Source organism: Fukomys damarensis, unplaced genomic scaffold (genome assembly GCF_012274545.1).
Source record: "Fukomys damarensis isolate Sample0158 unplaced genomic scaffold, DMR_v1.0_HiC HiC_scaffold_24, whole genome shotgun sequence".
NCBI classification, from domain to species: domain Eukaryota; kingdom Metazoa; phylum Chordata; class Mammalia; order Rodentia; family Bathyergidae; genus Fukomys; species Fukomys damarensis.
Window position 1 is genome coordinate 20302796 of NW_022900936.1, and position 13831 is coordinate 20316626.

At 31.3% G+C, this 13831-nt stretch overlaps 1 protein-coding gene across 1 annotated transcript in view; it reads right to left on the reverse strand.

Moving 5' to 3' along the window:
• Positions 1 to 13831, reverse strand: part of Ncam2 (neural cell adhesion molecule 2) — a 454995-nt gene that overhangs the window by 9447 nt on the left and 431717 nt on the right. Inside the window, exon 16 of the mRNA XM_010608552.1 lies at positions 10466 to 10670. Within this exon, the coding sequence (XP_010606854.1) occupies positions 10466 to 10670 (205 nt within the window). The remainder of the gene's footprint in view (positions 1 to 10465; positions 10671 to 13831) is intronic.

Sequence of the window (13831 nt, forward strand, 5' to 3'; positions counted from 1 at the left end):
CAGAACAAAAAAAAAAAAAAAAAAAAAAAAGAATAGAGGTATGGGTTTCCCCACCAGGTAAAGAATAAAGATCTCTTGAGATGCTTGCTGAAGATAAAGGTTGTAAAGAATACTTTATAGAAGAGAACACTTATAAATACCACCTATGACTGCATGACCTGTTGCAGAAAAGAAAATTACACTTATCATGCATATAGCTTTCCTATTTTCTTTTCTTTTTTCTTTTTCTTTTTTTTTCTTTTTTCGTACCAGGGATTGAACTCGAGTCCTTGCACTTGCAAGGCAGGCAGTAGAACTACTAAGCTAAATCCCCAGCCCACTTTCCTATTTTATTAATATGCCTGTACACATATATTAAGCAGATAACTTTTAAAATTTATAACAAAACATTGTTTGACTTAATATTTCTATTTAAATATTATTAAATCTATATTACAGTATTTAAATTACTTAATATCAGGAGAACAGTAAGCATCACCCAAAGAAAATCTTTGCTTTCTAATCTGGGGAGAGAATTAGTGTGTTTTCATTCATAAACTAAATCATATTATTATGTTAGGCATAATTATGATCTTATTATTGTATTTGGAAGTTAAAAATATTTTAAGAAGCTGTGTCGAGTGTTTAAGATGACAATGAATGGATCAGAATATGCCAACTTGAATGGATTAAGAAACATCTAATATATTAGTGGGATACACTTCTGAGTTGTCTGTGGATAACTCACATATAGGCCTTGAAATTGAAGGGATAAGTTCCACATCAACCAATAGGCTTAGAGCTTGCATAGAATGAAAAGAGAAAGAAAAAAGTGCATGCCTGTGTTTGAAAATCTTGAATCTTCCTGAGTAAATGTGCTATTTACTGCTATTCCCTTTGGACACTGGTGTCCATGCCAACAGTTTCTTCAATCTTCTCATGCATACTTTTCAATCAACTCCCCTGTGAACTTCCAGGCCTTCAGGCTTGGACTGGTAATATTTTGGAGTTTCTTGTATCTTCTTGGCTGAGATGCTATTGGATTCTTTGGTTCTCTACCTGTAAGTGTCCATTATGACCTCTCTTGCTTCTAATTATATAAGCCTACATAATAAATCCTATTGCATAATTGTACATATATTTTATATTGAGTTTGTTCTTCTAGAAAACTCTAATAAAGCACTCTAAGCACTATTTTCAATTCACTTCACAAATTTTGCTAAGCTGTGCTTTATTTCTGTTTTGTTAAAAATATTTTAAAACTTTTCTTGGGATATCTTCTTAGACCTGAGTGTTATTTAGGAATATATTGTTAAACCTCCAAGTATTTGGGGTATTTCCAGCATCTTTCTTTTCTTAATTTTTAGTTAATCTCCAATGTGTATGAGAGAAGATATTGTGTGACTTTTATGTTTTAAAATTTCTTAAGGATTAGGTCAGGGATTTAGCTCAGGTGGTATGCCAACACCTGCCTCACAAGGGCAAGATCCTTGTCTCTATCCCCGAATATCCAGTATAAGCTGTTCACAGAATTAATAAAAGAAAACTTCCCAAACAGAGGGTAAGAATTTGACAATCATATAAGTGAGGCATAAAGGACCCCAACTAGCCTCAATAAAAAAAAATTCTACACCTAGACATATAATAATCAAGATCCCAGAAACCCAACAGAAGAACAAAATACTACAAGCAGTAAAAGAAAAGAAACAAATCAATGCAAAGGAAAGCCCATGAGTATCACAGCAGACTTTTCAACACAAACCCTCAGGTCAAGGAGAGACTGGAGTGAGGTATTTCAAGTCCCAAAAGAAAACAACCTCCAACATAGACTGATGTATCCTGAAAATCTTTCAAAATGGATGGAGAAATAAGATACTTCCATGACAAAGAATACCTGAAAAACTACATGAATACCAAACCAGCACTACAAGGAATTCTAAACAATATCCTAGAAAAAGACAATGAAGGTCACAATACCATGAAGCCCAAAAGACCAAATCAAATAGGCAAAGCAAGAAACTAAAAGGAGCAGGGGAAAAAAGTAAAAAGAGTCAACAAAAGGACAATAATAAGTCAGTACATATCAGTTATAACTATCAATGTCAATGGCCTCAATTCACCAACCAAGATAAATAGACTGGCAGAATGGATTAAGAAGCAAAATCCAACAATATGTTGTATACAAGAAACACAAACTGATTAAGAGAGACAAAGAAATCCACTACATCCTTGTAAAAAAAATCCTAAGCATTTTCATATGGTCCATAAGAGATTTATCTACATAACCATTCCGTTAAAGCTTCAGTGTTTATTGTGACACTTTTGTGAAAAATAGGTCATAGATTTCAATAATATTGATTTTATTGATGACTCGAGTTAAATTATGCCCTCAATGCTATTATTTTAATTTTTTTTCTGTTTTTTAAAGGAAAACTATGGCAATATAGAACATTGCAAATTATTCATCTCAAAGTATTCTTTCTTTCTTATTTCTAGATTTCTAGAGATGAGAAAGGGATCTGTGGATAGGACATGAGTCAAGGGAGGAAAGCAAAAGGAATCCAGATGTGGTTTGTATACGTAGCAAATACCATGATTACCAACCTGTTGTTTTATGCTGCCTACTTATTCATTAGCATTCTTAAAACATTAATATAATATTTTAAAATTTCAGTCTAATAATTCTAACAACCCTGCCATATATGAGTCTGGTGTTAAAGTTGTTCTGTCTACTCAAACTGTGCCTGTTGTCTATTTTTTTAACTTTTATTAATTTCATTGGTACATTTAATGTATACAATTTAATGACATGCATTGTTGGAAATTTGTACCTTTACATAATCAAACTCGGTTCTTCTTTTTCCCCATTCCCTTGCTCTCCCTTCAACCCCTCCTTCCTTCCCTACAAAGACTTTTTTCCATTATTTTTCATTTCCTCATATTGATTCCATTCCCTTCTTTCCTTTCCACTCCTCCTCCATAGATCTTAACAGTCAGGGTAAAGTAAATTCTAGGAATTAGCCACTACAATGCAGTGATAAGATGTGAGGTGATGGAAAGAGTTCATAGTTTATGATCGGGTCCTAGTCCTGCAGAGGATTTGTGTTTCTGAATTGTGATCATCACTGGTGCTTCTCATGCTCTTGCCTTACATGAATGAGTAGGATGGCTAAAATGGGTTGGAGTCGGCATTCACTTTCCTTCAGGTGGAAGACTGAGTGGGATGGAATTGTGCATTTAATTTCCCTCACTGCATTAGTTTCTGACAGAAGTCTAACAGATCAGGCTCTGGAAAAGTCTTTCCTTTTTTTTTTTTTTTTTTGATACCAGGGATCGAACTTGGGACCTTGCACTTGTTAGGCAGGCAGCAGAACCACTGAGCTAAATCCCTGGCTTGGCTAAGTATTTTCTCCTGAAGGAAGACACTGCTAAAAACAGAGGGCTTGTTTACTTCAACATACTTACATTACTCCTTTCTTCCTAAAAACATGAGATTTTTCTCCAAGACTCATTATGAAAACCCTGTTAATTTCTTGAAGGTAAAATTTTCAAAGCTGTCTCAATCATATAAGATCAAGATACATAAATTGAGATATATAAATAAATATATAAAATTGAAATGTATAAATTGATATATAGAGACATATGAAGCATAAAAATAAATATATGAATGCATAAAATAATACATAAATAAATTTAAAATAATATATAAATATATATAAATTCCTTCCTTAGAAATTTTGTCTTAGACTCTCCATCCTGTGTATCTAGCAATGTATCAATTGTATTTTAGGTTTTCCTACCCAACTAATGGATCCTGAAGAAGTTTCTGCTTGTAGATGCTGGTAAGTTGTGATTCTCTGTATCTATCCATCTGTAGTCTTAAGTTTAGGGGTATTATTTTGTATTGCATTTTCTTTTGTCTTAATCAATCTAAGAATAGTTGTTTATTTTTATTTTTATTTTATTTGTTTGTTTGTTTATTTATTTTGCTTTTGACTTGTTAGGAAGGAGTGGCAACTTCCAAACTTCTTACATGCTCTTATGGAAAAGTGGAAGTATCATTTTTTTTTCCTTCAATGTTGCTCAGGAAATTTATGTTTGTTATTACATCTCATTCTTGGAAAAAGTCTTACTTCCTCTTACAATGCTTTATACGCAATATGTTTCACCTGTCTGAAAAGTCCTTATTCATGTCATGTTTGTACCTGTGTACTCACACAAAATTCAGATAGTTAACTTCTACTCTTCCATGACATTTTAGTCTCTTTGTGGTTTTCCCAAACCTGAAAAGGTTAATTTTTTTCTATTTTGCAAAGTATTTATAGGAAATGATCTATTAATTCATTCAGTTTTAAAATTAAAATGCATTTCCTGAAAGAACAAAAAAATCTCAATGACAGCAACTGTGTTTTCATTCTGCCACAGTTGTATCCCCAGAACTAGAATACTACAATGCCATGTATATTTTCCATAAATATTTGGAAATAAATTAGTTATTTGGAAAATAGAACTAAAAAGATAATTTGATGTCATATAAGTTGTTTGCTATTTTTAAGATAAGATCTGGAAATGCAGACAAAAGACTATTAAAACTACTAAAAATGAGGAATCATATGTTCTAGAACTTTGCACAATGCTGTATTTCTTTTTGTTACATGATATTCTATACTATTATTTTCTCAATGTTTTCTCATGTACCTCTATTTCTTAAAAAAAAGCTAACAATAATCTCTGCAATATGCTTATTTAATTAACAAGACAATAAAGCACATAATCTTACTAAGTCTGTAATTACTGCGTATTAAATTGACATGGTTTATAACTTTGAGAACATTAGTTAACTAGCCTCTGAATGCTCAGAATCATGATTAGATATTAAAATAAATTTAATCAAACCAGCTACATCACATTCTCACAAATATTTTATGTAATTTCACACTTGAATGATACATTTTTTGAAAGAGTTGAAAGCTGTTCTCCAAAGGCTGAAGAATTATCTAAAATTGTATGATCAATGATAAAGATGGGATTAACCATGTCTTTTCACTTTCCCAATTCTTTCAGGTTAATCAACTCAGCAGGATTTATAAACAGAAATATTCAGGGACAAATTTACAAATGGTAGAGTCAAATAAAAATAAATAGATCTTGCCACGCATCAGGTCACTTTATGAGAGATTATAACCATTCTTCAAGTTTATATAAAATGTTAAAGTACTATGTAAATTTTTTGTCACTTGTGTTATATAGCAAAATAAATCAACAAATTGTTGACACTGGCTCAACAATACCTAGAATCTATTCACTTGCACAATCCTGTAAGACAACTGACTTTTCTTCTGGAATATTTTAAGGTCTTTTTACTTGGTATCCCTGGTTCCTAATATTTCTTCCAAATAACTAAACATCCCTTAGGCCCCTCCACCATTCCCTATTTACAAAACTTTGTTTCCATATTTTCATTTTCTTATATTTTTTTCTTTTCCCTTATTTCCTTTCCCCTACCCTTCCCACTTCCCTACACCTTTAGCCCTTTTCTTTCTATTTCACATTGTCAGTTATACCATTTGGATCTTATTTACACATTTAGTTTTTCACAACAGAGAAACTATTTGGTATTTACATAATAATAAATAATTAAATAATACACGTGTGTATTATTTATTTCACTTAAGAGTTTGGCCTTAATATTCAACCATTTTCCTATGAATGACTCCAGTTTCTCATTCTTTATGGAGGAAGGGAGGGCAGGAGTAGGGGAAAAATGAGAACCAAGACCTGTCATGTAAAGGTACAAGATCCCAATGATGAATGTAACTGTACTGTATACCTAAAAAGCACCAATAAACTCAATAATAAAAAAATCACTAAACATACAAAGATCCATCCTTAATACAATACCTAGATTAATATTCATAAAATTCTCCTAGAAGCTTTCCATTTACAATAAAATTCAGATACTTTAACCAAAGAAAACAATATGTCAGTCTTTAGACAATTCCCCATCTGGGATCATAATTCACTTTCTTTCTGCTTCACATCATTCGTGTACATTTGTCCTTGAACTCAGCAAGCCTTTCAAGGTGCCGTGAGGCCTTTGTATTAGCTGTAGCACACCTGGTAGAAGGTTTTCTCACCTAGTGCTTACATTGCTGATTCAATATCACATACCTTTCAGCTTAAATTTAACCTCTCACAAAAGATATTTAATGATATGACACTGAATAACATCTTCTTATTCTGCTTTGTAGTTTTAGCATTTGTCAATACAGGACCTTTTCAATTTCAGTATGTTTGTCTAATAAACTTTTATAGTATAATGTGAGCTATAAATGAGATGTAACTTGTTTAAAAGTTTACTTTCTACACTAACTTTTCAAATTCTACACCAGTGCTTATTGCTTGACATTTATTTTATCAATATTTGCTCAGCAGATGATTAAGAGAAAAAATATAAATTCAAACTTTAGAAACATGTACTTAGACAAGTATGCATATTTTCTACAATGTAAATTATATACATCCACCTGTTATTATAATGTTGCTTCTTAATGTTTTATCATGTACCTCTGTTTCTTTAAAACAAAACTAAGCTGGTAATCTGTTTAGTTAACGAGACAATGTATGTAATATACAATTTTACTGTGAGTTAGGCAACGTTAAGATGAAGAAAGCAAAGACATTAGTGAGCTGATTCAATTCAATTATTATATCTCGCATTAATATCTCCCTAAAATGGGAAGTGGAGACAACTTTCTATTCTTTTTTGTTCTATGCTCAACAAAAATGTTAATAATTTGATAACAGAAACTAATTTTACCCTAAAATTTATATTATATGATTTAATAACTCAAAGGTAAAAATATCCTTCACAGACAGACAAATATTCAACTAGGATTATTAACTCATGATCACCAATGGCAATGTTATCCACAGGAACTGCTATGTTTGGATCTGTGCAAGGTGCCATCTTCCTGGACTCATGCAGCAGCATGAAATAATGAACTGCTTTTAAATTAACTGCAAAAGAAACCTAGATTTTCCTTTAAAAAGCAGACAAAGTACGCTATGTAAAGATTAGAAAGATTAACCTTAACAAAGAAAAGACAGTCATTACATTATCCATTATTAAGTATATATTATTATCTAATGGTCACACAGTTTTAGGAAATGAGGAAGTTCGATTTCAATACTGAAGCACTTACTCCAATTAAGAGGAAATTTACTCAAATATAGATTTTTGCATACAGTTTGCAAAGGTGATTGTAGTCCACAGAAATAATTCCAATGCAGTTGAAAAATTGAAATTTACATAAGCATATTTACTAAATAGAAAATTTACAGTTAATATATTAATATAAATTTGTAAGGCCAGGTGTGGTGGTCCACACCCATAATCCCAGCTTTCTGGAGGCTGAGGCAAGAGGATCACTTCAAATTTGTGACCAGCTGGGCTACATAGTGAGTTCAAGGCCAGCATCAACTATGTAGTGAGACTGTCTAAAATAACCAAAATAAAAGTAAAATAAAATAAATTTGTATCATTCTACTTATGAAAAAAATGTCAAAAGCTCGGTGACAAAACCATTAATGGCAAGTGACACAGAAGATTAAAATTAGATGGAAAAATTCCCTTTAAGTAAGAAATAGTTTTAAAAACTTCCATGTCCTTAAATTTTTTTTTTTTTTTTTTTTTTAATACCGGGGATTGAACTCAGGACTTTGTGCTTGTGAGGCAGGCAGCAGAACCACTGAACTAAATCACCGGCCCCCAATGTCCTTGAATTCTTTAGAGAGTTTAACTCAATTTCAAATGTATCCTGTGAAAAGTCATAATAAACACATGCACTGCCTACTTATGGAAGCACTGAGATGAAGTCCTTTTAAGTCCACCACACTCAATTTTCTTTTTTTTTAAAAAAATTTTAAAAATTGAGTTTATGGGTACATTTTAGGTATACAGTACAGTTACATTCATTATTGGGATCTTGTACCTTTATGACTGAATTTCTTTCTGTAGTAATGGGGCCACTATTCTAGCCCCTACAAATTAGTCTATCATCACAACCAACAAAAAATATCAGTTATTCTTATAACTAGTACATATTCCTTGCAAGGACTTTTTTAGTTCTTTCCAAAAAGTAGGTTTCAGTCCAACTTTTCTGTGCAGCAATAACCATCAATGGCAATATAAATATTAATATTTCTTATCCTTATATAGCATACTGTTGAGCCATCTCATCTTTTTCCTATTTGTGTTAACTTGATTTTTATGTTTCTTTCACTTTCCCTTATAGTACAGTCTGCTACCAATTTGTAAGAGATGGCTGATTCAGTATGTAAGATTTTTATCATACATTGCCATTGTGAAATACTTTGTGTTTCCTGTTTACTTTGTTGTTTTATTTTTTGTTATGCTTCGAGATAGTCATGTTCTGCTTATTTAAAATAAAAGACACATAAAGATTGATTTATAGGTTAAAATATAGTCTATTGCAAAGATAATTCCAATGCATCTATAGAGTCAATACAATTCTAATCAAAACCTTAGCATGTTTGTGTGTGTGTGTGTGTGGATGTGTGTGTGTGTGCACGCACATGCGCGCATGCACAAAGAAACTGCAGATCAGATAAAATGGAAATTCAGAAATCAAGAATAGCAAAGCAACCTTGAAAGAAAATGGAGCTGGAGGACTTAAATAAGGTCACGAGAACTATTATAAAGATGTAATGACTAACAAAGGCTGATATTTGTTGTGCAAACTGAAAGAGTAGCAATTCTCGAAATATGCCCATTCCTATGTGATCATATGGGATCACATATGTTCCACTAGTGAGCAATGCATGTCTTTCAGTCACTGGGGGGATTGTGTAAATGTAACTTTTAGAAAAGCTAATTTAAAAGTCTCTGGATTCTTCAAGTAGCCTGTATATCTCTAAATAGAAAATTTTAAAGGTTTTATTGGACATAGAAAGAATGTATTAGTGGCTTTGTATAAGCCAAGACTTTAAAAATAGGAGAAAAATTAGGAAAATAGAATAGCATACTACAATACAATCAAGCACTTCTGTTCAGTGGAGAAAATATTTTAACAGTTAAAAGCAGTCACAGAATTATAAAAGAGAATATGTACTTATATTTATCATAAGAATATTTACATATTATTTAAATGTTAGTATAGATACTAGTTCATAGTATGTATAATATATTAGAATATATAACATATAGATATATATTTTTCTGTCTATTCAAAGTTTATTGCATAAAAGAACACACACACACACACACACTAGTAAGAAAAGAGATAACCCATTAGAAAATGATTAAAATGTTTGAATGGGAGATTAAAAGAACATATCAAATATTCTAAAAGTATGAGAAAAGATTCAACTTTCCTAGTATTTACTTTTCATCATTTTAAATCATTATGAGCTACCATTACTTACACATGAAACTCTAGAGTAATTTGGTTAGTAAAATCATTTTGAACCATTAATTAGCAGGGTCTGAAAAAGTTGAATATCTATATAGAATAGCTTAGAATTTCCACATTTAGTTAAACACAAAAAAGAAATAATATACTGGAGTATTCATAGCAGCATAAATATTAATAGCTCTAAATTATAAGCTACTACAATACCCATCAATAATGGAATGGAAAAAGAGCTTTTGGTAGGATCACATAATATGGTAGTAAACACAGATTATAATAAATATATACATATACAAATAATGTGGATGTATTTCACAAGCAAGATATTAAGTGGAGTAAGAAAGTAAGGAAAATATGCATCAGGAATATACTTACACAATACAGAAAACAGGCTAAATAATCTATTGTGTTAGAAGAAATTCATTATTTTGAATTCAATTTGTGCTTAAATAAATCAGATTTCACAAATATCTCCAAATATATTACGATTGTCATCTTTTGTTCAAATTTTGCAAATGTAAATTCAGAAGCTGTAAGAAAATACCATGTAGCTAATATAACATGATTAATGCAGAAGAAAAGTTTTGAGGCCTCTATGTATTCACTTTTTCAATTGCAGGAAGTGCCGTAATTTTGTTATCAGCTCAGTTTAAGTGAACATTTAACTCAGATTACTTTGGTTGCCTTTTATTCAACAGGAACTGAAAAATGCTGGGAAATCATAACAGATAACGTTTGTCCAACTATTGATTTATCTGTACATCCATTCATCTGTCTTCCATGTTTAAATCAGGACAGTAATTCTTTTCAGTGAGAGTTCTGTCTTGAGGTTTGTTTTTAAGTGCAGTATTTTTAAAGTCATTTGGTTCTGTAAGATGTCATCCTAAGTTATACAGATTTAAGATCAGAGAGGAGTAATGTGTTTCATGTCTTATAGTGAAATGGCCTACCTGGCTTTGAAAACAAAGACCCCAAAGAAAGCGTGTAAGTTTACGTGTGGCTCTTAATTAATATGTTAATGTAATATGGTGCAGACACCTGATACTCACAGGTAGGCAGCTTTTCCTTCTTCAAGTTCTTTACTTTTTCCACTGGAACCACTCTTTTTCCCACACATTCTCCTGGTGATGCACATCAATAACCCACATTGTCGAATAAAGAAGCAGCTGACATCTGTTACCACAAGGATTAGCAAAAGGGCTGCAACTCCCAGGCCAATGACTGCTCCAAGCCCAAGACCATTAAAAAGTGTGTCTTAAGAAAAAAATAAGAAAATAATTCCATTAAATCCTCAGGTCAGAAATCATCAAACATTACTTTAAAATTAATGTTAACAAAAATATGTGTGTGACTAAAGAGACAGAAAAAGAGTGTTAATAACTGACAGATTTCAATCTCGTCATTATTGGGACCTATTACCAGCTTTCAAATCATATCTTAAGCAACTGACAGGTTAATTACTTGAATTCTCTCAAAAACTTTCTCAAAAATTGCAAAAGACTAGCCATACTTAGTATATTTCTTGATTCCTTGTGAGGAAGATAATCAATGGTATCATATTCCAAACTGCAATTTACCAGAAATTAACATCCATTATAGATCATCACCATGTTAAATGGAAAATACAGTCATAAATACTGTAAGGGAGTTGTTACTTAAATATTCCATATGAAACTATTTTAGTTTTAAGGCTCAAACTTGGAAATGGATGTCTCCAAGCATTTTTCTTTGACACTGAATTCATTTTAAGTTACCGCTGAATGTATTTTTTCAATTATCACTTTAGAAGATATGCTTATATTCTTCTAGTTCATATTTGAATGGGTTTATTAAATGAGGGGAAATTTTTACAGAGTCATGCTACTTATGACTAGTTCAGATTGAGAAAATATGGAGGAAAATAGGAATCACTGATCCATGGGACTTGGATGTAGTAAATCCCAAATGATATGCAGGATATATCCACGAAATGAGTGATTGGGAATAGGATGGATAATGTTGGCCCATAAAGAGAAAATGTTAATGGGGCAGGTAGCAATAAAAGTGATTTAAGTGTTACTTCGTGAAGTGAGCTGAGGGAAGATACATAAGAGTAGAAGTATAGGTGAAAATAAATAGGGACAACAGAACAAATGTGTAGCTGTTACAGAAAATAAAGAAAGAGAATGACTGAATGATTTTGAAAGCACAAATAACGACAAAAGATGTAAAATAGATATTGTGAAATAGGAAGCAATTGTTCAAAAGGAAAGGGGAACTAAGAAGGGAGGGAAAAGAAAGTAAGAGAAAAGAAAAAAATGAAATAAGAATGATAAAATGGAAACAAAGCTTTGTAAATAAGGAGGGAAAGGGGTTGAAAAGAGGGGTGGGGAATGGGAATAAAAGGGAATCAAGATAGATTATGTACAGGTACAAATTCCTTAGGATGAATGTGATCATTATATATACCTAAATTGTACCAAGAAATTTAATAAAAAATTCGAAGTTATTGTTAACATTTCTTTGTTAATAATCTGTGTACATAGCAGCATTAAATTGCAATTATCTTCTTTAATAATATCAACATAATAATGGTATATTCCTTACATAGTTGATTACGGAACAAAAGCGCCAACTACAGGTAGAGGTAAAAATTGGGTTTGGGAAAATCACTTGTAAAATAAATTTTAAAAAGATTTTCTGTTATATCTCTAAAATCAGATGCAGCATTTTAATAATGAAGATAAACTGTTTCAAGGGAAGGAGAATAAATTCTCTTATCTAGACATATCATTCACATATCAACCTTGCTTTTGTTGATATCAGATTAGGTCTTAGCCCTTGAGGATATATTGAGTCACTGATTCTGATGTTTTGAAGGAGTCACTCCTTGTGTACTTCATCTGCATTCCTCCCATATGCAGACATAGCTCTCCACAGAAAAACCTACAGACCAATGATAATATATCTGGTTGATTTCAAAAATTCAGATTTACCCTTTCTTAGTACAAAGTCTTGCTTTGTACTGAAATGTGCTGCATCTGGAGACAGAAAATCCCGGTTCCCTCACTGTTTTACATCCATCTGGATAGCTATCTACCATCTCCAAGAATGAAGGATCTCTTTATTGACAGGGGGATAGTTATCACGGGAATAACTGAATAACTAGGCCAAAGGGCGCTTGTGAAGCTCATGAGAAGAATAGCAGCATGCTCTTCAGCTTGTGGAACTTATTTTCCAGTATACAATAAATATCTAACAAGTATTGGTCACTATTGTTATTATATAGGTACAAGATTCTAGTGAAATGAAATTTTGTGAAAATTAAAGACTGTCTAAACTTACACATAAAAAGACTATATTTTGTCCATTAGTAATCTAAGGCAAGAGCAACTTTTTCTTTAACAATAATTCTTATTTTGAGGATGCCCTTTTAAGAAAATGATTTAAATTAGGCTAGTTTCTACATGATAAATATTTCATTGGAGATCTTTTCAGTGTTAAGATGATGTAGTGATCCTCATTTCTATCTTTAGAAAACATTATATGTTTATATATATCTTTGTAAAACATATGTTGAACAAATATTGATGTTAAAATACTTATGACTTCTTTCAAGAGCAAATATATATATTTTTAACGAGATAAAATTTTTGAAAGTTAAATTTACTCTTTTATGATTGTGACGGTATTTTGCAACTGCAGAAGATAGTGCGAATCTTAAATAGGTTTAAATTATAAATATTTGTCTCTGGAAATTGTGTTTAATATATATTTTAATTTCAGCTTAATTATGTATATTTACTTTTTCATATCCCACAAGGTTAGGCTATCATAAATATGAAAGCTAAAATTCCTAATTTTCTTACTAATTTTCCTTGTACTTTGGTATAAGCACATATAAAATGACAATTTTGTGATTTGAAGACTGATAATTTATTAGAGATATACTTAAAATTCTTCCTTTAAAAGTTAATTATGGCCTACTTGTTTAAAAATTGGACCTGAACATAAGCGATCCCTTAAATGATTTGAAAATCGTATTTTTCTGCTTTCTGAATATTTACAGATGTTATCCTATCATTTTTGTGACAACCCTCCTTCATAAAACAATAACATTATGAAATCCACAGAGGGGACTATTAAAGTCCAGAGTGTGTTAGAGTCAATGTTGTACATTAGTCACCATCATATTAATGAAAACAGATGAATAAACTATGAGTTTACTATGCTATGCAATTTCATAATTAATTTTTTAAATATCTAAGTGCCTTTACATTTAATGAAAAAACAATTTAATATATATAAATGAGATACAAGAACGTAAATTATATTACATATTCCTGGGTTAAGGTTCCTTTCTGGTGATCATTTTGTGCATTGTTCTTATAACAACAAAAAAAAATATATTAGAATTTTTTTTTTTTTTTTTTTTT